This window comes from Erythranthe guttata, chromosome 1 (assembly GCF_056151865.1).
Source record: "Erythranthe guttata isolate IM_541 chromosome 1, IM_541, whole genome shotgun sequence".
NCBI classification, from domain to species: Eukaryota; Viridiplantae; Streptophyta; class Magnoliopsida; order Lamiales; family Phrymaceae; genus Erythranthe; species Erythranthe guttata.
The window spans coordinates 2291619-2316090 of NC_142533.1; the positions used below are offsets into that span (position 1 = coordinate 2291619).

General features: G+C 35.7%; 5 protein-coding genes across 7 annotated transcripts; 2 read left to right on the top strand and 3 right to left on the bottom strand.

The window, feature by feature from the left end:
* The first annotated feature begins 528 nt into the window (after positions 1-528).
* On the top strand, positions 529-5116 carry LOC105975311 (putative LRR receptor-like serine/threonine-protein kinase At4g31250). The gene is made up of 4 exons (XM_088820388.1): positions 529-1204; positions 2802-3617; positions 3712-4263; positions 4343-5116. Exons 1-4 carry the CDS (start codon positions 529-531, stop codon positions 5011-5013), a joined length of 2715 nt encoding a protein of 904 aa, XP_088676514.1. The 3' UTR covers positions 5014-5116.
* LOC105975310 (U-box domain-containing protein 34) lies at positions 5053-9656 on the bottom strand. 2 transcript variants are annotated; one of them, XM_013000490.2, is made up of 10 exons: positions 9208-9656; positions 8826-8920; positions 8589-8713; positions 8281-8498; positions 8105-8180; positions 7716-8001; positions 7475-7576; positions 6964-7392; positions 5663-6418; positions 5053-5346 (listed from the first exon to the last, which is right to left on the bottom strand). In XM_013000490.2, exons 1-10 carry the CDS (start codon positions 9416-9418, stop codon positions 5299-5301), a joined length of 2346 nt encoding a protein of 781 aa, XP_012855944.2. In that variant the 5' UTR covers positions 9419-9656; the 3' UTR covers positions 5053-5298. The 2 variants fall into 2 exon arrangements, with proteins under 2 accessions (XP_012855944.2, XP_012855943.2); XM_013000489.2 differs by having other exon boundaries at positions 8281-8501.
* Positions 9657-9691: 35 nt separating this feature from the next.
* Positions 9692-11259, bottom strand: LOC105975312 (Nucleotide-diphospho-sugar transferases superfamily protein). Of its 2 annotated transcripts, XM_013000492.2 has the most exons (2): positions 9993-11259; positions 9692-9786 (listed from the first exon to the last, which is right to left on the bottom strand). In XM_013000492.2, the coding sequence occupies exons 1-2, from the start codon at positions 10967-10969 to the stop codon at positions 9777-9779; spliced, it is 987 nt and encodes a 328-aa protein (XP_012855946.2). In that variant the 5' UTR covers positions 10970-11259; the 3' UTR covers positions 9692-9776. The 2 variants fall into 2 exon arrangements, with proteins under 2 accessions (XP_012855946.2, XP_088672496.1); XM_088816370.1 differs by lacking the exon at positions 9692-9786 and having other exon boundaries at positions 9930-11259.
* Positions 11260-13762: 2503 nt separating this feature from the next.
* LOC105975251 (uncharacterized) lies at positions 13763-16400 on the top strand. Its single transcript, XM_013000427.2, has 2 exons — positions 13763-14071; positions 15765-16400. The coding sequence occupies exons 1-2, from the start codon at positions 13904-13906 to the stop codon at positions 16320-16322; spliced, it is 726 nt and encodes a 241-aa protein (XP_012855881.2). The 5' UTR covers positions 13763-13903; the 3' UTR covers positions 16323-16400.
* A 1785-nt stretch (positions 16401-18185) lies between these two features.
* Positions 18186-19411, bottom strand: LOC105975375 (uncharacterized). The gene is made up of 2 exons (XM_013000570.2): positions 18963-19411; positions 18186-18860 (listed from the first exon to the last, which is right to left on the bottom strand). The coding sequence occupies exons 1-2, from the start codon at positions 19298-19300 to the stop codon at positions 18827-18829; spliced, it is 372 nt and encodes a 123-aa protein (XP_012856024.2). The 5' UTR covers positions 19301-19411; the 3' UTR covers positions 18186-18826.
* Positions 19412-24472: the final 5061 nt, after the last annotated feature.

The window sequence follows — 24472 nt, forward strand, 5'->3', positions numbered from 1 at the left end:
AGATTCTCAATACTTAATTAATTACATATTTTTTAGTTACGTCCTTATTAATTCTTCAATATTAGTCTAACAATAATTATTTTTCTAAAAATCAAGACATATTTATTGAAATTCCTGTGCCAAAGTAAACAAAGATATCTATTTAGAAACAAAGGGAGAATATGCTACAACTGTAACGATTATTAATTTTTATTTTTTTTATAATTAAATATCTATTACAAATTGGCGAGGGTAAGGGTAATGTATGATTCGAACCCTAGACCTCTGCTTCAATAGTAGATGCCACATATTTGTTAACTCATCTAATTTTGTTTAGGGTGAAAACTGAAAAGGGTTTTGAACTAAATCCCAAAAACCAAGAATAAAACAGCTAATTTAATCCTTAATTTCTTCACACAGAAAACTTTGTAACTCTCACCACTCCAAATATCTTTAAGTACTATATATCATGCATAAATATAATCTCCAAATTTTAATTATTTAATTATCTTTACAAAAAATTGTCACAAATTATTATACAGTGATCATATGGCTGCTAGTAGTACTACTTCTCGGCTTTTCGCTATTTGTATTACCGTATCGGTATTCGTCTCACCGTCATTTTCCGACGACACAATTTACGCCACGTCACTTCTCAAGTTCAAACTATCTCTCAGTAATGCCACCATGCTCGAAAACTGGAAAGAGCCGGTAGTTGATAAGCTTTGCTCGTACAACAAACCTAATTGGACCGGCTGCTTGTGCAAGAACGGCTCGTTCGTCGGCTTACGCCTCGACGGAATGGGATTAGGTGGTGAAATCGATACCGAATCTCTTTCGAACCTACCCCTATTCAGCTTCAGCATTATGAATAACAACTTCGCGGGCCCGTTTCCGAGCGGTGTAAACAAGCTCGGAAAGCTCAGAAGCTTGTACTTTGCAAATAATAGCTTTAACGGCGAAATTCCGGAAGATTCCTTTTCGGGGATGAAGTCTTTGAGGAAAGTTGTGATGAGTGATAATTCTTTTACGGGGAATATTCCGTTGTCGATGGTGGAATTGCCTAGGTTGTTCGATTTGCGGCTTCAGAGGAACCGTTTTGGAGGAACGATACCGGATTTTTCGCAGGAATATTTGACGGTGAATTTTTCGTACAACGATCTTGTGGGTCCCATTCCGGTCTCGCTTAGTAATCAGGATGCGAGCTCGTTCGTCGGTAAGTTTTGTTGAGGAATATACTTTTTTTTTTACCTTTTTTTTTTACTGATATAATTCGTGTTTTCTTGAATTAGGAAATAGCAACTTATGTGGCAAGCCTTTGGAACCGTGCAAGTCGAAGAATTAATTAAGTCCCGAAATATTTTTTTTCGATGGAAGTTTTTCGATTTTTAGATACTTAAATTGTTACATTGAAGATGCATGTGTGTACTTTTAATCTTTAGTCATGATAAATTAATGTTGGATTTATGGTGATTCTTGAATATATATAGAAGATAAATTAAATGTTTTTGTTATTTTTGTACTATATTACTTTTGAACAATGTAAAAACAAATGAATATATAAATATATATATATATATATATATATATATATATATATATATATATATATATATATATGGAAGTATAATTTGTTCTTACAGATTGATCATTATCAATCGAAACAAACTATTCGATACTCAATTTTAGGATCGTTAATTAAAAGCTCGTTTTAGCTCTCATGACAATCAAAATCGAACATAGATTTTTTTTTTCTCTAAGCTATGATGCGTGGCTCGAGCAGGATTAGAAATAAACAATAAAACATGTAAAAATCAAGCTATTTGAGTTCAACTCGATTTTTTTTCTTCGTGAAAGGAGGATAAAATATTTAAAAATTGAACAATTTTTTTTTTTAAATTCAAGCAGGCTTGAACAATCTTGTATTCGTCTCGACTCGATTAATTCTCACCCCTACGTACCAATTTTCTATTATAAATGATACTTTATAAGTTCAAACTATGGATTTCTCAAAATCAGAGAAGTGTAAATTTACATTGTTTTCATCTATCGATCAGAATATCTATTCACTGGCAAAAAAAATTATTTATTTGCAATGAATTCAAGTAGGAAAGAAAAAATAAAAAGAAAAACAAAATACATATTTGACAGTTCATATACATGCTCACTCCATCCCGTTTGAAATCATCGACCAAAATTTTGCAATTTTTTTTTTATATATATATACTTGTTTAATACGAGTATTATATAATTAGTATATGCTAAATGCATGACTTTGAGATTGCCAAACTAAAAAAAAAAAAAGTATAAATTATGGTCACTTCTGAAGTAAGATTAAATTACGAAAAATTTAGTGGAATATTCTTCAGTTTATACCCGTTTTACCCCATTCGAGCTCCACAGTTTGAATCAAGATGATCTTTCATAAGATGTGTCTCTTAGCTTGTAAATGTCAGATGGTGGGTGGTGCATCAACAACTGCATTTTTGCACAAAACGAGTACAAACTCGAGAACATTCCACGGAATCTAGAAGATTCTATTGAATTCGACACTATAAGAGTGGACATGTAAAAAGATTCATAGTTGAGATAGGTGATTGTAACTTGTAACTACTCAAACATGAGGGATTTTTTTCGTAATTTAATCTTAGCTCAGAAATTGCCCGTAATTTACTATTAAAAAAAAAAAGGGGCCAATAAGTGACAGCAACTTACATCACTATGTGAAAATAAAAAAATATTCCAAAATCCATACATTCTTGCCAAATTATCATCACCCAAGAATCCAAAATAAAAAAAATAATAAATAAAAAAATTAAAAGCCGGCCAAGAACAGCTAATAATCCCATTGACAAACTTTGTTAATTACATCACCACCTCACAAAATCTTTATTGTAATCTTCAACCATATATTACATGCCCTCTTCTTTATTACAACCAAAAAAAACATCATTTGACAACCATGGCTACTAACCCTAATAACACTACTCATCCTCGGTTACTTCTCGCTCTTTTCATCGTGTCGTTTCTCGTCGCGCCGTCGTCATCCAATGACACGGCGTACGCCAAGTCACTAATCAAGTTCAAACAGTCCCTCACCAATGCAACCATGCTCGAAAACTGGAAAGAGCCGGCTTTGCCGAAGCTATGCGCATGGAACAAACCTAACTGGATCGGCTGTTTGTGTCTCAACGACTCGTTAGTCGGCTTACGTCTCGAGGGGATGGGCTTATCGGGAACGATCGATACCGAGTCCCTCTCGAACCTCCCCATTTTATCGTTCAGCGTTATGAACAACAACTTTTCGGGCCCGTTTCCGAGCGGAATAAACAAGCTCGGAAAGCTTAGAAGCTTGTTCTTGGCTAATAACGGCTTTAGTGGCGAGATTCCGGAAGATTCCTTTTTAGGGATGAGGTCTATGAGGAAAGTTGTGATGAATGATAATTCCTTCACGGGGAATATTCCGTCGTCGATGCTGAAATTGCCTAAGTTGGTCGATTTGCAGCTTCAGAACAACGGGTTTGAAGGGCGGATACCCGATTTTCGGCAGGAGAATCTGACGGCGAATTTCTCGTATAATGATCTCGAGGGCCGTATACCTGTTAAGCTTAGTAAACTGAGCGGAGACTCGTTTATCGGTGAGTTTTTATATATCTTTGATTTCTTGGTTTTCGATTTTTTCGGAAGTTTTCGATTACTCGATTTTCTTTTTCTTTTTTTAATTATTATCAGGAAATATAAACCTATGTGGTGATCCATTACAACCATGCAAACCTAAAAAAACAGTCCTAAAAATCTCCTTAATCGCCGCTTCGCTAGGGTTCCTCACACTAGTAGCACTCACATTGCTCCTTCTAATCCACCGTACGCGTACAACAAGACCGCTAAAATACGAGAAATCGATCGACACTTCACGCACAGATCAATACGAAGAGCCGAGTAAACAAAGCAGCGTAAAAAGCGGAGAACTTTTGTACTTTGTGAGAAACAACGTACAAAGATTCGAGCTCGAAGATCTTCTTAGGGCTTCCGCGGAAGTTTTGGGAAGCGGAAGCTTCGGATCTTCTTACAAAGCTGCGCTGTACAACGGACAATTGTACGTCGTAAGAAGATTCAAACAAATGAGTAGTGTGGGGAAAGAAGAGTTTTACGAGCATATGCGAAGGCTTGGGAGACTGTCGCACCCTAATTTGCTGCCACTTGTCGCTTTCTATTACAGGAAAGACGAGAAGCTTTTGATTTCGAACTTCGTCGATAACGGCAGCTTGGCTAGTCACCTCCATGGTAAGTTCTATGTTTTTTTTTTTTTGGCTGAAAAGTCCCTCGTTACGAAACTATTTTGTTAAAAGATCCTCATTAACAGGCAAGAGAAGTTCGAACCAAATGGCTCTCGACTGGCCGACGCGGTTAAGAATCGTCAAAGGAGTGGCGAGAGGACTAGCCTATCTATACAAAGAACTTCCGACGCTAACTCTGCCACACGGCCACCTCAAATCATCGAACGTTCTCCTAACCGCCGCCTACGAACCGATCCTCTCCGACTACGCACTCTCGCCGGTCATCAACAAGGACCACTCCCACCAATTCATGGTGGCCCACAAGTCGCCGGAATCCACCCAGAACCACCGCGTCACTCGGAAGACCGACGTGTGGAGCCTCGGCATTCTCATACTCGAGCTCCTCACCGGCCACTTTCCGGCCAACTATCTGAAGCAGGGGGGCGGGCCCACCGCGGACTTGGCAACTTGGGTCAACTCGGTTGTACGGGAAGAGTGGACCGGTGAGGTGTTCGATAAGGAGATGAGGTCGAGAAATGGGGAAGGGCAGATGCTTAGGCTTTTGAAAATCGGGATGTGTTGTTGCGAGTGGAATGTGGAGAAGAGGTGGGGGTTGAGTGAGGCGGTTGAGAAAATCGAGGAGTTGGATTTCGAGGACGATTTTTCGTCGTACGCGAGTGATGGTGACGTTTATTCTTCGAGAGCTATGACCGATGAAGATTTCTCGTTTTCGAGAGCATCATTTACTACTACTTGAGAGAGAGAAAAGAAAGAAAGAAAGATAGAAGAAGATGAATTTTTTGTTTACCTATTGATTTAATTATGATATTATTACAAGGAATTTTTGAACTGAAATTGTTACCTCATGTACAAAAAGAGATGCACAACTCTTTGCCCTGAGAAACTATAATGTTTCGAAGTACAGCAGCATCGAGCTTTCTTTACATTAAAAAGACGAAAAACGTTGCTTCTATATATTTCCGTATACAACAAAAAAAAAATTACGTTTCAGTGAAATCGATACTATATATCTACCTGCATATCAGCTCCCCATGCTCGATTGTGTTGATGGTGGATAGCTTAAATCTTCCTGTAAAACAAATAAAAATCGAGGTGATTATTTATCGTGCACGAATAGCTTAAATTTATTGTGTTGATGGTGGATATTATGTTTCTACGCAGAAAATAGAAACATACTAGTAATGCTCATTTCTCCTAAATGTCGATACGAATGAATTTACACACTATCTTATTTTTTTTTTCTGTTAAATTTGAAGAGTTGGCACATCGATAGGGTGTCCCATGCTAAAAGAAAATGCATCGTAGGGGTTTTTTTAGCAATTCGATGCAGCACAGGGGTGCTGAATGCAACAAACTCAAAGAAATGCTTAGACGGGGCGACTTACTTTCGACATGGAAACTTGACTATGGCAAGGCGAGGGATTAGCACTGTACGGCATCGAATTAAACGGGCAATCTTCCGCGAGCTCCCTCAATCGATTCAAATGTGGAAGCACAACTTTACCAAGATCCGGCCGATCTTTCCTTCTAAGTTCAGAGCACTTAAGTGCTAACTTCGCAAAGTTCAGAGCCTCCTCGTAAGGCCAATCAGTCACAGAAGGATCGAGCATCTCAGCAAAAGTCCCTCTCTCGATAGCTCGGTCAACATGGTGAGTCAACCCCATCGGAGACTTCCCCGTAAGAATCTGCAAGAATATAATCCCGAGAGAATAGATATCCGATTTCACACCGAGCATGCCCGTTTGCTGGTACTCTGGATCGATGTAGCAGAAAGTGCCAGCTGTCGAGGTCATACGGTACTGTGTCACGTTGTCGGCGACAGATGGCGGCACCAGCCTGGCCAAGCCCACGTCGCTGATTTTGCTGACGTAATTCCGGTCGAGGAGAATATTCCCTGGTTTGAGGTCGCGGTGGACTAGCGGCTCCGGTTTGGTTTGGTGGAGGAAGAGGAGGCCGGTGCCTATTTCGGCGGAGATTCGGAACCTGTGCTGCCATGAGAGAGGCGGGTTTTTGCCTCGTTTGAAGAGACAGTCGTCTAAGCTTCCACTTGACATGTACTCGTAAACTAGGCAACCGTATTCTGGGCAGGCGCCTAGGAGTAAGACCATGTTTGGGTGCCTTATGCAGCTTAAAATTTCGACCTGACATTATATCCCAGAATATTAGTTACGTCATCAAATATAGCGTTTTTCTTGAAAAATTCCACAAAAAAATTCGGAAGTACAAAATTAGTTCCAATTCTAAAATTTCCATGTTTGGGTGCCTTATAATTACATTTAATTAATATTGCACCAAGTAAAATAAATAAAGATTGTTTATAGGTGTATTTCAGAAGAACTTTTTTTTTTTTAAATCGAAAATACTTTGGAAACTAAAAATCGGATCAAAAATTCCAATTATTTTATATATACTTCCAATTTCAATCCACGAAAAACCAGAAAAAAATGGAAATCAGATCGAAAATCGCAAATTCCAATTATTTTATATAAGTCTCCAATTCCAATCCAAGAGAAATCGGAAATCGGGATGAAAAAAGTTGTTCCAAGATTAGAAATTTCCGTATCAGAATAGACGGAAATTGGAATTCAGTTTCAACTTTAACCCCCTAAATACAACGAACAGCAAGTAACAGTAGTAGACAAGACTGCAAAAAAGAATTCATTTGAAATTTATTTATCACGCGTACCTCTTGTTGAAACTGCGATCTTCCTTGAGTAGCATCCGGCCGAAGGACCTTCACAGCGACAGGTGTATGGTCCAAATAGCACTTGTACACAGGCCCATAACCTCCTTCTCCAATCTTTCTAGACTGCGCAAAATATTCGGTAGCAACTTCGATTTCCTCGATTGTGTACTTTCTGTACCTAGAATCTGAATTGGACAGAGAGTTTATGACCCTACTCTTCTCTTCCGATTCTTTCAATGCCTTCATTTCTGCGTTGATTCTCTTTTGAGCTTCGAGCTCTGCTATTCGCTGAGCTGCTTCTGCATGCTCGAGAGCTGCCTTAGATTTCGCCTTCTCCTTTTCCGCCACAGCCAATGCCGCTTCTTCTGCCAACCGTGCATCTTCTAATCTCTTCTGTTCTTCGATTTTCCAGCGCTGTAGCTCCTTTGCCTAACAATAATTTAAAATAAAATAAAATCACAATATGCACCGGAAAAAATTAGAGAGCGAGAAGAAAGAAAGTGTATCGTGCCTTTTCTCTTGCTGAGAGTGCTTCTTTGCATGCAGTACTGTACATCTCCATTGTCTGCTTCAGCTCCTGCTTTAGCCTTCTCATTTCTGCTTCCACTTCATCCTGTTATTTCAAAGAATACGATTTATCGTAATTTTTATCATTTGTGCATTGCGGAAGCGTAAAAACAGAAGAGATCGATTTTTTTTTTCCTGTCGAAATAGTTCGTATAAGATAGTGCCAAAAATTGGAAAACAATTACCATAGACTGTGCCACGAATGCTTTATCATTTTCAGGCGAAGCAGAAAGTTCCATCGGTGACATTATGTCCACCGATTTGCGTCCATGGCTCCAAGAATCGAAGCCTTGATAGTCGGCGTCAGAGAATCCAGAAAGACGAGGGGGGGTGGGCGCCCCATCGTAGCTCTCGCTGAACGTAGGAAACATATCAACGCTTCTCCTCGAACTGACAAATGATATATCATTATCTGGCGGCGAAAGGTCGTACGCTTTTCCATTCGGCGCTTTCCGGTGAGAGAATGGAGACCTATTTTTTGTAGTCACAACATTTAAAAAAGTTACAATCAAGTAAATAATTAACATGCAATTATGCTTTTGACAAAAAAATCCCTAATAATTAAAGACCATACTTAATGAAGTTTGCCTCGTTTTGCCTCGCACGTGGAGATGGTTCGGATCCTGGCCTTGAGTGTCCTGAGTATGAACCTGCACAACATTTTATAATTGTGAGGGATTTGGACACGAACTAATACGATTATATATATATATATACACGATTATATATACTTCTAGAAGAATGACTAACTTCTAGAAGAAGAGGTGGAGGAGGGCATAGGTGGGTCCGATCCATAAAATTTGCTGTTGGCTTGAGAAAGAATCTGATTACGAAGTGGGCTGAAAATCGATGGAGGAGGGCGAGAGGCGGCTCTCGTGGAAGAAATCTTTCCTTTGTTGATTACATACACGTTGCAAAAATCGGGAGCGCCTTTTAGGACACTTCCAGGTATATCTTTTGCTTTAAATCTTCTTTGACAAAAAAAAAAAGAAAAAAGGCACTCAAATTTAGTACAAAGATTGCACAGAATGTATATGATTTATTATCGCACACTGTACCTGAAGATGCTATTGCCTTTGACTGTAGCACCGAGAACCAACACGTCTATTGTGGATTGCTTTACGAACTCGACGATAGCTCTTGTCACGTCTGTGTCGTCAAGCACGATATCGTAGCAATTTATCTGGCAGAAAGAAAATTATTTATAAGCAAGTTAATTAGGATTTATTTTGTTGGGAGCTATTTCATATTTCATTTCACAGTGCGTGGTTTGAATATGGGGGGAATTTTTTTACGTCTTTTCGTGTACAGAAGACCCGAAAAGGAAGGAACAGCTCCTTTAATAGCGCTTCGTCTCCAGCGTCCTCGTTTGGATCGGTCATATTAGACCCTATGTCCAGAAAAGAAAATGATAGAATTAGATTGAGCCAAGAAATTAAAATTAGAGCAAATGAATGCTAATTATATTCCCACAGAGAACACTGCGAAATTTCAGAATGGAATCATGTCGACACACACGAAAGAGTGTCTGAAACGCATGTATTCATCCAGACAAACAGAGATACACAGACAAATAATGAAATAAACACACACACACACACACACACACACACACACACACACACACACACACAGAGAGAGAGAGAGAGAGAGAGAGAGAGAGAGAGAGATTATTACAGGCGCCGCCTAAAGAAGGTGATGGGGAAAATCCAGAGGGAGGTTGTTTAACTTTGACATGAACCAAAATAACAGTCTGCCCTTTAACAAGAAGATTGTCAACAGCCCATTTAAGAGCAATTTGGCTGCCCTTATCCCTGTCTATAGCCACCGCCACCAGCCTAGCCATTGGAGCCATCCTCTCCCCGTTATTCGAAGGTGGGCCCCACATTTCTTCTCCCTTTCACTTCCCTCAGACGAATAATGGCGATCTGATTCTATATGATTCTATATACGTGTTAAAAACAAACTTCTCCTTTTCCCTTGCCGATCTCGAAGTTCTTGAAGAGAACGGTAATATACACACAAGAACTTCTAGACCTTTTTACAGAACGATTTTCAGATTTACGAACGAAAATGGTCAACAATTTCAGGTACTGCCTCTCTCTCTCTCTCTGCCTGATCTCTCTCTCACAGGCACACACACATCCTCTTTCTCTTTCTCTGTCTCTGTTCTTTCCTTTTCCAGTCAGATGTGTAGAAGGAGCTCCATCTTTGGCGGGTATTAGTTTGACTCCCCCTCTGGTTATTCATTCTTTCCTATCCTTGTGCCAAGACACATGCCCATAAATAGTAACCCCATAAAAACCGGAATGTAAGAAGTGAATAACAACCATCAATACAAATACCATCTAGAATTTATTTCATTTCTTATGATCAAAATCAATCATTAGCGAACAATCTTTGAAAATTGAAATTCATCACACAAAAAAAAAATTAAAAATTAAAAATTCAATCTTTTTCACCTAAAATCTTGGTTATCACAGAGCACCAATTTCCCACCCATCTGGCATAACCCTTGTTCCCCAACATCATCCACCAATTTTCCATAACTGTATTTCAATGGCATTTTCCCCAAAACCCTATGAAATTCACTTATACAATTCCCTCTTCTCTTTCTGTGTTCTCCTCTTCTGCTACTCAACCCCACCTCCTTCACTCCCTCCGATACGCCGTCGTTTCTAGCATCCCCGTAATCCCTCACTCCGCCGTCCTTCACCCCTACCAGCACCGGACCTTTGCGATTCTCCTCCGCCACGACGAAATTCATCAGGATATCTTCGCAATTGTTCATCTCATCCACGATTTTTCTAGCCTCCGCGTAGTGTTCGTCGCACGAGTATTTCTCGAGGTGTTTGATGCTCACGATCATGAATTTGGTGAGGATGATCGAGTACTTCCCCCTCTCCATTGTGTAGATCCAGGTCTTCGATGCGACGTCGTACGCGTGCGACCGGGCGAAGAACCCGACCGCCCGGTCCGGATCGGATCTCCAGACGGCGAAGGCGAAGGAGACCGAACTCGGATCCGGTTCGACGTCGTCGTCGCAGATGAGGACGCCTCTGGTTTTGATGATCTCCCAAGGGTGGAACCGGTGGTTGAGGCTGGAGGACGGAGCGCGGAGTACGGCGGCGGAGAGGTTCTGCGTGAGGTGGGCGAGGGTTTGGGGTGAGGTGGACGGGTTGCACCAGAGGAGGACGACGGCGGCGACTGACGGCGAGGCGGCGTACGCGGCTGTAATTGACTGGAGCAGCGGAATCCGGTGCTCCGAGTAGCCGTTGATGATCACCGTCATTTGGTCGGAGCGGAGGGTTGTCGGGTCGGGGCTGCTGCATTGCGGGTCGGGTGGATCCGGGATTAATCGAGATGAAATGACGAAAAGGGGCAGCTGAATTGAGGTAACGACGGCTAATACTAAGATTCGGTAGCTTCCGAATTTCATTGAAGCAGATTAACGGAATGCTTGACTGACTGCCGTTAACTCTTCCACTTTGCGGCTTCTTGTCCAAAAGAAGTGGCCTGGTGGCAATTTTGTTAATTTAGAAACAAGTAAGGGCCATATCTGGTAATATTGTTAGTTTGATATGTGGGCCTAGATGTGTTAGAGAATTTAAGCCCAAATATTTTAGTCTTAATGGGCTCGTTTTATTTATCAACATATGATTCGTTGATTCACAGTACTTCATTATCGTGCAATAGTTTGCAAACTTAGACGAAAGATATCAACTACATTATATATAAGTCATGTCCAACAAACTACGAACAACAAATACAATTATAGTACTGGTTCGATCTAGAATAGATCAGATTTACAAGCACTCGAAGCAGCCACAAGGATTACACATTGATGATCTTACAAAGCTTTGATGATTCACAAACTCTAATATGCCAAGCACTCGAAGAATTTCTAAAAGAGTTAACAAAATCTCATTGATTTCCTCTTAGATTCTTAATGCTAATGTGTGTGTGTGTGTGTGTTGTTGTATGTATGTGTGTGTTTTCCTCTCAGAAGACATCTATGGGGTTTTATATACTTCAGCTCCACCTGCTAGGCATGCACGTGAGACGGTGTTCCAGCTCATAATGCAGCTCAAGTTATGGTGGTCTCTTCAATTAGATGTATATAAATGTGCTGAGCTCACCTCCAATCCACATATGCATTATATTTTTTCCAATACCATGCAATGTTGCTCTCTTTCTTTCTCTTCCTTGATTGTGTGAAGATGAATCTGAACCATTCATTTCATGATGAAGGGATAGTCGGTTCATGAATATAATTGGTTGTAGGTTTCGTCTTTGTAAAAAAATAAAATAAAATAAACATAGTAATGGTATAATTGAAGGAGTACTAAGAAGAATATATACGACGTCTAACAACCTCCGTTTGATTAATTTGCGTATGGTACGTTTACGGGATTTTACTCTTAAACAATATGTTTTACATTACTACACGAGAATGCAGTTTAACCCGCGCAAATATATAGTAGTGCAAAATAAATATTTTGAAGCCGAAACGTCTTTTCTTGAAACTAAGAATTCTAAGACTGCATGCGAAGGTAAGAGTTATTGTCATCCACGTATTAATTAAATTAATTTATCGCTTGTAAAGTACTTTCAATCCCACTAAATAATGGCCTCTTTTTTTCTATTCAAAGAAGACAACATTAGCTCCAACATTTTGACGTCTTAAATTAGAGTCCCAAAAAAAAAAGTCAAAAAAAAAAAAAAAAAAAAAAAGCATTTGCTTCAATTCGATGGCTTTTTTTGGATGGGTTTGTTGTAAATTATTTAATGAATTAATTTCCAGTTTAAGTTATATAGCAAGTTTAGTATGATAGAATTGTAGGAAGCTGTTTGGTTAGCCTCCACTAAATATAAATATAATATAATTGTGTATGCATGCAATTCATTCAACTTATTTATGGTATATATACAATAGAATTTCGATAAATTAATAACTTCGTTTAAATAAAAATTTCTTCTGGTCCCAACTCATGAGTAAGACGTACTAATACACCCAATAGGTGCTAGTTTGGCATAAATGGCCATGCTTAGCATCTTTAGGCTTACGTTTGTTGTAACTTCGAGACTCGAATAATTGAACGTACGTCATTTTTAGAGTATTTTGAAACAAAATATTTTTGCTTAAATTATTAATTAATAAAATCAACAAGCTAAGCACACGTGTATAGCACCATTATCATGTATTTGTGGTGGAGATTATGAACTCAAATAAAAAGTGGGAGACTATATAAAATTATAAGGTAGTATTATTGTTGAAAATAATAATTATTCTAAATTGGGGGACTGAAACACCAAAAGTTGGCAGCTGCTGGTTGAGTTGGATAACGAGTCATGGAAATTGCATGTTAGTCCCTGTTCGCCACTTTATTTTATTTTTTTCCCGGTTATTAGCCAACAAATTGCCACTCAGTATTTCACTAATGTTTACCAATCATGCCCATTATTGTACACACTATTTATTTCACAAACAAATCAAGAATTGCCATCCTCTCTTCCACTTACCCCCACCAGCCAAAAATCATGACAGATCAGATAAATACTTAATGAAATTAAATACATTTAAATAAATAATAGTTTTATATAAATTAAATTACTTAATTACCTGATGAAATAACTGAGTAATTATTAATTGCATCACAGCATAAATTACACCACATACAAACACATGTGAATCAATAATATAATGTGTGTGAATCGTTGCTAGGTTAACAAATCACGTGTTTGTCTTAAGATTTTTACTATTTGAAATTACGAAAAACTCCTCATGTTTGGATAATAATTACAGTCACTCTCTCAACTATGTATTATTTTACGAAAAAACCCATCCATAGATAAATTTAGAGATGTTAAATAAGTAAAACCAAACCGAAATTTCGGTAAAGCCAATATTTCATACCGTTTACCGAACTGAATATACGATTTGATTCGGTAAATAACTGAATTACATGAATTTTATGTAAAACTATTTAAAAAGAAGGGGGTGACTGTAATTACATAAACAAAAGAGGAATATGGCGAGATAATTGATATATATTATAGATACGTAAGTAAAGCAAGAAACAGACAAGCAAGTGAACAGAAAAGCCACATGATAAGACCCATGTCTGTAGTTTATTACCAAAGTGGGAGTGTTAGCTTTATTTTTATTTTATTTTATTTTATTTTAATTTTTAGGTTATTTCGCCTCGGTTTCGGATACTGCGTTCAAACAAGTCCACGTTCATTATATTTCCCTCGCCCCTCCCTCCCTATATATATATATAAATAATAATAGTATTCCCTCCAATCCCATAACAAAGTTAGAAAGAGGAGAGAGAGAAAGAGGGCGGGAGATCGATTCTAGAGAGAGAAAATGGAATGGAAAAAATGCTACCTGGACGTGATACTTGTGCCACTAGGGTTTTCACTATGCATGGGCTATCACGTGTGGCTGTGGCATAAAGTACGCACCCAGCCCTTTTCTACTGTCATCGGAACTAATTCCCGCGGCCGCCGTTTCTGGGTCTCCGCCATCATGAAGGTATGTATGTATATATACATACATCTATATCTGTATCTATATATCTCTATCTCTAATTATTTTTTTTTTTAATTATTTATCTCAATTATTATTTTTTGATTAGTGGAATTGTTGTTGGGTTGTGACAAGAAACAAATTTCTCAAACTAACTGAATCAAGATTTTATTGGCGTGCAAGTTTTTATTACTATATATCATACGTACTATATATAATTATAATTCTTGTTTTAATTAATTAATGACTCAGCTAATAAATTAACATCTAAATTCTTTGTTTTGATTAATGGTTAATTATGAATCTACACATCTTATTCCATTATGGCAAAAAGATGATATATGATGACTAAGCATCCACCACTAACAATTAATGTTGTTAGTGCAATACCCAATTTTTTGTATATCCAAACACGACTCTTTGAATAGTTATATCACAATAATTAATATGATTCTATCATATCATATAAATTAAATTTAAAATAAAAGTAAAAATAAAATCTTAAGGAATTAATTCTCTCATAGAATTTAAAATTATTTTAGTATATATTCCTCCCTCCCACCCCTCTGTAGGTTAAAAAAAAAATTGATTCTGTAATTAGTTCAATATTATAATTTATATAATCATATTAATTATCATATATACAATTCAACAACTTATATATATATATATAAATATATATATATATATATATATATATATATATATATATATATATATATATATATATATATATATATATATATATATATATATATATATATATATATATATATATATATATATATAGAATAAATTTGGAGCAATTATTTATTTACAAAAATAATTATGAAAGTGGAAATGTACGTGAATTATTTGTCCTAGTGCGTTGTGTGTGTGCATGCATATACAGAAATTGTGTACCTTTTTTTTTTTTTTTTTGTTGTTGTGAAACTGTACTGTAGTATATAATACAGTTGCTTTTGTAATAATGTAAGATGAATCCAAAACACGATTTTGCCTTTGTGGAACAAAAATCGGATTTTTAGGATAGCGACATATCCTCCTGAGGTTGCCTCCCCCCAATCATTTTCCAATGAGTGTTTCTTGTCTGGCCCTACCATGCATGCACCATATTTTATATATTTTTCTATGGGTAAATTACGAAACCCCCCTAAACTTATGCTAAATAACGAAAAATACCCCCACCTATTCATAATTATCGAAAACCCCCTAATGTTTGTTTCCGTCTTACACCCCCTTAAGTGTGATTTTTCACTGATTTTTTTTTTTTTTTTTTTTTATTTTAAGGGAATAGACTTTACACAATTTTAGATAGTTTCTTTTATTTCTCACCTATTTGACATAAGATATAATAAAGTGTACACATTTTCTGTTAAAAAAAACACTCGATCAACAGTTAATCAGAAGGGGATTTTGGTTATTACGGATAGATGGGGTATTTGTTGTTATTTAGCCTAGGTTCAGGGAGTTTTTTGAAATTTACCCTATTTTTTTTATATCACCACTTCATTTAAATATTCAAATTAATTATTTAAAATGGATAACATGAAATTGTGTGATTTTGATTTAATTTTTTTCCCGTTCGAGCTACAGTTACAGTAGAATCTCAATCTCGATAAATTAATAATTTCACTTAAAATATATTAAATTATTAGTTCAATAATTTAGTATTTCGCTGGCGCAAAATTAAATGCAGGACAACGAAAAGAAAAACATCCTGGCGGTGCAGACGCTCCGAAACACGATAATGGGGTCGACGCTAATGGCGACGACCTCAATCCTCCTCTGCTGCGGCCTTGCCGCCGTGATAAGCAGCACCTACACCATCAAGAAACCCTTAAACGACGCGGTGTACGGGGCCCACGGCGAGTTCATGGTGGCCCTAAAGTACGTGACGCTCCTCGTCATCTTCCTATTCTCGTTCGTCTGCCACTCGCTCTCGATCCGGTTCACGAACCAGGTCAACTTCCTCATCAACTGCCCTCCGGACACCTCGAGCGGCGTCGTGTCGCCGGAGTACGTCGGGGAGCTGCTCGAGAGGGGGTTCGCGCTGAACACGGTTGGGAACCGGCTTTTCTACATGGCGATGCCGCTTATGCTGTGGATATTCGGGCCGGTGCTCGTGTTTCTATGCTCCGCCACGCTGGTGCCGGTGCTTTATAATCTGGACTTTGTGTTCGCCGCCGCCGCCGAGAAGAGGAAGTCCGGGGCGGAGGTTGGTGGTGGGGATGGGCATGATTGTGGTTCTGTGTAATTGTGGATTGTTAGTTAATGGAACGGTGTCGTTTTGGTTTCTTCTCTTGATTATATGTTAATGGTGGAATTAACGTAATATTTTTCTTCTGCATGCAGCATGTGATTTATTATATTTAAGCTTTAGGGCTACTGTATTTTTGTGATGTTGTAGAAGAAAAAATTGTATGTTGCCACCTCCACATATTAATTAAATTAATAATTCACATCATAAAAATTAGGATAAATTACGGGACCCCTGAGGTAAGGTAGGTCAAATTACGAAACTACCCTTCTTATTTAGGTAATTATAGTCAATTTCTTCAATCATGAATCGATCTTCTTACACGTCCACCCTTATTGTGTCAAATTCAACAGAATGTTCTAATATAGTACGTGGAATTTTATTAGTTTGTACTCGTTTTGTGCAAATTAAATAAAGTTTATGATGCACTAAAATCTGATATTTACAAGCCAATAATCATGTCCGGCTTTGTTTTTTTTTTCCAATTCTTTTCTTTTTGTATATTTGTAAAAAAAAAAAAAAAAAAAAAAAAGAAAAAAGAAAAAACAGATGATTCGTCATCACTTTCCGGTAGTGGCTTCTTTACAATTAAAGGGTGGTCATAAAGATGACGTCATCACTTTCCGGTAGTGGTTTCTTTACAAAAAGGATGGATTTAAAGATAACGTTTAAAAAAGAGAGATCCTATTATTTGGAATATTCCAGAAATTAAACACATAGACATAGGCATGCTTATTTAATTCCCTTTTTTTTTCTTTAATTTTTTTTTTCATGATGTGATTAGGACAAAATATATAGTTGGGTTGCAAATGATTTAAATTTTTCGGTAACGGTTTCTTTACAAAAAGAAATTTAGGGCCTTGGCCCAATAATATTACATGTTTAAAAAGCTTTGCTACAAAGTACAAACATAAATGCACCAACCTATACAATAATTTAAGGGAAAACTTCCATATATATATATATATATATATATATATATATACTATTGCCACTAGATTCTCGAGATTAGTTTGAAGAATTCTATTGCTTAGTGTAGAAGATTGTCTTTAATATATGGTGTCATTTATTCTAATTTTATAAGTTAGATTTCATAACAACACGTGAAATATTGTTTCAACATCATTAGTGTCTCAACTGTAATCTGCCTCAACATAACGAGCATATGTTTATAGACAGATAAATCAACAGAAGTAATAGTTTATTAAAAGAAAATTATTAAATTTTATGTTACATTATATCGATTTTATGGTACAAGGGATTAAATATATGACTAAATGTCTCATTGGTCAGCTCTAATTTGTGTCATACGTCAGCGCTGATGTAATGGTGTATTCCAATTCCTAGTTGGCACAAATTGTCAACTCTTTACATGTACACGTGTACGATATAAAAGAGTAAACTCTCCTTAAAAATTACCTTACATCCCACTCTTAATTTTAAATATTCCTACATAACTTGTGATCTTCAACTTATACTCTATTTAATTAAATTCATATTACTACTAATAAATATTTAATTCGAAAAGTAAATATTTAGTACGATCTTCCGTAAATAAATTTTAAATGGCTCAAGTTTAAATACCGTCGATATTATTACCATAGGCTTCAGTTTATATATTATCAGCCCTCATTAGTAAAGATTCACATTTTCATATAATATTTCTACTTAGTACTGAATATTTTTTTCAACAATGAAATTCGAATTACATTTCAATCATAATTAACTCATGTAGTTGAGGATTAGTAGTGTAGGATTCGGATAATATAATATCGTTAAAAAAATTAGTAGAATAAAATAGGGGGAAGGTTTGGAATTTGATCAAATGAGAGAGATACGAACTAAAATTGTACGAGAGAAAATTTAAATTTAAATGTATTAATCTTTCATATATATAAGCATAAAATTACAATTTATTTCTAAAAAGTCCCCGATTAACAAATTTTATTGGCTAAATAACCCAAAAAGTTATACTCATTTTCAAATTTCATTGATGCGGTCTTCACCTGTTTAACATAAAATTTATGAAAATATTTTGGAAAAAAATTAAAAAGTTTAATATTGTTGTTACTTTTCAATCTAACCCCAATATTTTCTGAAATATGAAAAAACTACCACATGGAAAATTGCATGAGACTGTTGGCAAATTAAAACGCGACCTAGTGTAATCTTTTTGATTTGGCAGGGGCAATAAAGTCTTCTTCCCTCTATTCCATCTTTTACGGACCATCGTGCTGACGTCAGCGGCTGAAAAATCAATTTTCCGGTGAGACTTCTTTGCCGGAGATTGCAGGCCGGTATCAAATCACATAAATGCATACATATGAATTTGTATAAAATGTACATATATACACACACGCTAATATTGGAGAATTAATACATAAAGTTAAACTATAAAAATCGGCTGAGGGCCGACTAGTTCCACCGGAGCACCACCCAGACACAATTATCGAAATTAGAAGACGACAAAGATAACGGCGCCACCACGCCGGCGTTACATATTAACTTCCTGCACCGCGAAAACCAAACATTCCCCTATACACAACAAAGAAAAAAATTTAATTAATGAAAAATCAATTTTTAGAGAGAGAGAGATTTAGGTAGATCTAGAGAGAGAGAGAGAGAGGGAGATTGTACCACACGCGCTGAGCGACGGTGGATTCAGCTGGTTCGACAAACCTAGCAACGAGAAGGCCATCGGCGGCGGCGATCTCGAAGAAAACATCCTTGCCGATCTCGAAATCTTCCTGGTGCAAAACGAGGAGAATTTTATCACCGTTTATTACATGAATCTGCTGAGCCTTCTTCTGCTCCATGAATTTTTCGGCAAAGCTTGACGAACGGATAAATTTGCCCCGCCGCCGGGGTTCGACGGTGTACTTTATCACGCCGTAATATCCCGAATTCCGTACGGGATCCACAACATAGAAATCCCTCAAAATCAGATCCATCGTCGTTTCATTGTTCGCCTTCATCTTAGCCCCCCTTTTCTCTCTCTCTCTCTTACACACACTGAAATTTCTCTCTCTAAGTTTTCCATCAAAAGTCAAAATGTAAACGGTATAAATAAAATAATTTTGTTTAAATAATAAGTTCTCTACCGGTTCGGACTCCTAGTAAATGTAAAGCTCGATAATTTAATATTTTGATAAATTAATAAAATTCACGAATCTCGATTGTATTAATTTATAAAGATTTAACTGTAAAAAGTGTTGGAAGAAATATATATTGCAATAATTGAAAAATAAAGTGTATTTTTTTTTTACTATTTCAGTACAAAGAGTTGTTAATGTAAATGTCTAATCTTATATATAAAAGGGTAAAGTTCAAAATACCTACCTGAACTATACCCAACGTATAAAATACCTCCCTGAACTTCAAAATGTACCAAAACAACCCATCCCATTTCTCGGTCAACGTTAAAAAGTGCAAAAAAATGTAACACCGTTAACTCTAGAGTAAAACCGTTAGTTTTAAAGTGTGTTTACATATATGCCCTTACCATCTTCTTCTTCCTCCTTTTTTCTCCCTCTTTTCTCTTTTTCTTTCTTTTTTCTCCCTCTGTTCTTCCGATAAAAGCAATTCCCAGAATTTTATCATAAAAAAAAAATCATCTTTTTCATCAATCACCTCTCTCTCTCTCTCTCTGAATCATATGAAATCCTAATTAACTCCAACCATTTTCAGATTTGAATCGTACTTCATCTACCTCACAAATCACAATCGTCTCCACAAACGGGTCAAAAAAGATTATCCCCAAATCCACGGTGGCGCTACCTTTGTTTCACCACCACCACTACCGTCGTGGTCTTTCCACCCCCTGTGTGAACCTCTTTTCTCCACACCAAAACCTCCAAGAAATTCAAGAAGAAATGCAGCCGCCAACCAGACCTCGTCCCACAATTCGAAGCCATCCTCCTCAGAGATGCCCATTCAGATTACTCACCAAAATAAAAGATTTTCTCTGTGTTAAATTTCATCGAAGTAGATTTCGAATTGATGATGGGACGACGTGAACTTTGGTGGACAATAAAATCAGAGATTTTTTTTTTTTTTAATTTGTTCAGGCGGAGGAAGAGGTGTGGTGGTGGTAGAAGTAATTCATGATTTTTTTTTAGAGTGAAATTGCAATCAAGTCCCAAATTAAAGTTTTAAGAAATTTAATATAATTGCAATTTGGCCTTTATTGTTTTTCCTTTTTTGCAATTTACTCACAAACATATATATTCAATAGAGGGGTAAAATTGTCCAAAAAATATAACAGCTTGAATAAATGTAATACTTTAAAAAAGTCAACACGCCACATCAGCAAAATGGACGGATTTTTAACGGAGGGGCTATTTTGGTTCATTTCGAAGTTCAAGGGGGTATTTTATACGTTGGGTATAGTTCAGGTAGGCAAAATGAAGTTTACCCTATATAAAATAAAGAAACGCTGGGCAACCTTAAAAAACTCTAATGGTATTTTTGTAATTATTTATTTTTAATATTTCTTCTCTACTAATTTTTAACAATTATCAATCTCCGATTTTTCATCAATATATCTCAATCCTTAAGAGATAAAAATAGAAATACGATTTTTAAAATCTTAATCTATATATTTGGATTATAAATCTTAATATGTTAGATTAAAAAAAAAAACCAATGTTATATAAAATATGAATAATACTACATTATTAAATTTTACTATGTTAGTGTACAATATTTTCTTAGGGTAAATTACAAACACCCCCCTGAGGTATGGTTAAATTACAAAACCCCCCTCTTGTTTGGATAATTACATATACCCCCCTCAACTATGATTTTTTCTTACACCTCCACCCTTATTGTGCCAAATTCAATATAATCATCTAGATTCCGTGTAATGTGCTCTAGTTTGTATTCGTCTTGTGTAAAAATACAGTTTCCGATCCACTACAAACTGATATACACAAGCTAAAAATCACATATTATGATCATCTTACTTCATAATGTAGAGTTTGAATGGTATAAAATGGGTACAAAAGTGATAATATTTCATATAATCTCGAAAATTCCACTAAATTTGAAGAGCTGGGGGTGGTTGTAATTATCCAAACAAGATGGGTGTTTTTGTAATTTGACCATACCTAGGGGGTGTTTGTAATTTACCCTATTTTCTTATTACGTATTAAATTTATTATTTTTTTCACTTTTGAAATAATATCCCGTGCATTGTACGGGGAAAAATGCTAGTTTATATAGAAAAAGAAAACTCCGAAATGAATTTGAAGGCAAAATTTAAATATATAATTTTTTATTTCCAAAAATGAACCATGTGACGTTGACTGATGGAGTATAGTCAAAACTTCTTATGGTTGACGTGATAGTTAGTTGAATAAAAAATTGGTACCAAGTCGGTTCCTTCGATGCTACACCCGGTGAAAAACACCGGGTGGGTCTTCTGCTGCCACGTGTTCTTTTTTTATTTTTCTAAAACCCCTAAAGGTAAACCCTAGCGGGGAATCTATTATAAAATACAAAAAAAGAGACACGTGTCAGCAGAAGACCCACCCGGTGTTTTTCACCGGGTGTAGCATCGAAGGAACCGTACCAAGTCCCATAAATCAAAACATCATTCTAAAATATTAAAAATCTAGCTGTTCAAAAATAAAATAATCTAAAAGATAAAGGTAGTGGTTGAAATTGCACCATCAATGGTGTCACTTAGTGTGGAAATTGGCATGGAATTTCCAAATTATAAAAATTGCAATTTGAATAAATCCGAATTTGGAATATACTTTTTATTCTGATTTTTGAAATTCCTGTTTTTGTGTTTTTTTTTCTGAATTTATTTGAAACAAAATTGGAATTGTATAGGAAATTATCTGAAATTTCGATTTTCAATCAAATTTTAGTTCCGAATATTTCGATTGTTTTTAAAATATATATATTATAATTTTTATGATATATTTTTTAATTCCATAATAAACTTATGTTTTTTAATTCCATATATATATATATATATATATATATATATATATATATATATATATATATATATATATATATATATATATATATATATATATATATATATATATATATATATATATATATGTGGAATTTTCAAATTATTTCTTTCCATTTACTTTAGCATTTTAATTTTTCTCGTTTCGAAAATACATGAACCAAACAATATGGCTAGAAGTAGCAGGAACTAGATCTGTTATTTTGAAATAATACAGTAGAACCTGAATAAATTAATACTGGATAAATTAATAACCTCGTTTAAATAATAGTTTTTTTTGGTCCGAACTCGGTAAAAACCTACTAAATTATTAGTTCGATAATTTAATATTTCGCTAAATTAATATAATTTTGCTAGTCGTCCCGACTCTATTAATTTATAAAGGTTTGATTGTTGTAAGTTTTCCTTGTTAATTTTTTTTTTTAAATCCTTTAATTATACAATCATAAAACTTATTGTAAAACTAAATTTGTGTTTGTTATTGTTATACGATTTTAACTCGCTCGTGATTATGGTTATTGATGTGTTTAATTGGAGTTATTAGCCCAAAATTGGCTCACCTAGAGGGAAAAATTCCAATTAACATTCTGAATTACAATTATCTTGTCCCACATTGGTTTTTAACATCTATAAATATATGTTATCGTTCAGTTAACAAGGTATGCACTATTTTGGTTATTGATTAAATTTCTGCTGGGTTTTTTTTTTTTCCCTTCCAATTATTAGAATCATAATTATATTTTTATTTAAACTATCCACGTGTCAATCATCCTATGACACCCTTTTGGTAATTAGGTCATATTATTTAGTTATATTGTAATTTTTTTTCTAACTTAAGCTGACGTGTCATTAGTGGCGAATTCGTGATTTTTGCCAAAGGTATTCGAAATTGCGTAGAATTTAGTATGTCAACTTATGTATAGTAGTACAATTTGTTTTAAAATTAAGGGTGTGCAGCTGCACACTCTAGACCCAGGGCCGGTCCTAGGGTCTGGGAGGCCTAAGGCGAACACAATAAATGAGCCCCTGTGTTTTTTTTTTCTCGTATTTATAATTTAAAATATTGGGTCTTTATGTCTTCCCTAATGTGTGTGTATGGGTGGAAATCGAATGAATTTTGGACAAATTTCAAAAAAAAAAAAAAACCGAAGTGAAAAACTAATCTAGATTCCGTTAAAGAAAATAAAATAATAAGAAAATAAAATAACCCAGGAATCGAAAATTCAAAAATTGAACTAGAAAAGTTCATTTTAAAGTTGGAAAATTTCGGGTCGTAATCGGCAAGATTCAGAAAAAAATATCCAATTATTAGTCACCTATCTTTTTTAAGATTTAAAATTATATCAGATCGGAAATTGGAATCTTATATATCATTCCGGTAAAAACAAATTGGAAAAATCGGAAACAAATTTTTTTGGAATTTAGAATAAAAAATATTGTTCTAAAATCGACAAAATAAAGGACTTGAATATATAAATAAAATTATTGGATTAATTTTAATTTGTTTGGGCCTTTTTTAAGAAAAAAAATGGAAAAAAAAAATGGTTTGGGCCCTTTTTTTCAGCCCATTTAACTGAAAAAAAGAAAGGTTAAATTGTTTGAAAATTGAGGACTAGAAAGCTCGAACATGGAACATTCACCAATTCAAGGTAAGAAAAAACCTGTTAAGCTAAAGACAACTTTAAATTATTTTGTTACATATATAGGTATATAATAAGTTTTGAGAAATCGGAGGCCCTAAAAAATTGATTTTTTCGGAGGCCCAAGGCGGTGGCCTTCCCCGCCTTGGCCTTGGGCCGGGCCTGTCTAGACCATAGCTAGATCCGCCACTGTGTGTCGTCTAGTGTTTTTCGACTATTTTATAGATTAATTAACAGGTTGACCAGTCCTTTCCGTTGCCCAATCGACATTTGAGCATCATCAATTATCATATCTCACATGTTATTATAATGATTTCCAAGTCCATAATATAGTTGTAATCAAACGCTATATGATCTAGCATTGATATTCATAACATATCAGAAAGAATCAAACTAAAAGGACATAATATATGGAACAAAAGACAACTTTTTCCGAGAGAAACAACGCGCGCGCACGCGCGCGCACACACACACTGATAATAAACGATATCATGAACATGATTTATTTATTTCAATAT

Coding starts and splice junctions, on each gene's coding strand:
- LOC105975311 (XM_088820388.1), top strand. CDS start 529: ATGGCTGCTAGTAGTACTACTTCTCGGCTTTTCGCTATTTGTATTACC. Junction 1,205..2,801: donor CTCGTTCGTCGGTAAGTTTT/GTTGAGGAATAT, acceptor AAAAATTAAAAG/CCGGCCAAGAACAGCTAATA. Junction 3,618..3,711: donor GAGCGGAGACTCGTTTATCG/GTGAGTTTTTAT, acceptor AATTATTATCAG/GAAATATAAACCTATGTGGT.
- LOC105975310 (XM_013000489.2), bottom strand. CDS start 9,418: ATGTGGGGCCCACCTTCGAATAACGGGGAGAGGATGGCTCCAATGGCT. Junction 8,714..8,825: donor TCTTCTGTACACGAAAAGAC/GTAAAAAAATTC, acceptor TCTTTCTGCCAG/ATAAATTGCTACGATATCGT. Junction 6,419..6,963: donor GATCGCAGTTTCAACAAGAG/GTACGCGTGATA, acceptor ATATAATGTCAG/GTCGAAATTTTAAGCTGCAT.
- LOC105975312 (XM_013000492.2), bottom strand. CDS start 10,969: ATGAAATTCGGAAGCTACCGAATCTTAGTATTAGCCGTCGTTACCTCA.
- LOC105975251 (XM_013000427.2), top strand. CDS start 13,904: ATGGAATGGAAAAAATGCTACCTGGACGTGATACTTGTGCCACTAGGG. Junction 14,072..15,764: donor GGGTCTCCGCCATCATGAAG/GTATGTATGTAT, acceptor AATTAAATGCAG/GACAACGAAAAGAAAAACAT.
- LOC105975375 (XM_013000570.2), bottom strand. CDS start 19,300: ATGAAGGCGAACAATGAAACGACGATGGATCTGATTTTGAGGGATTTC. Junction 18,861..18,962: donor ACCGTCGCTCAGCGCGTGTG/GTACAATCTCCC, acceptor TGTTGTGTATAG/GGGAATGTTTGGTTTTCGCG.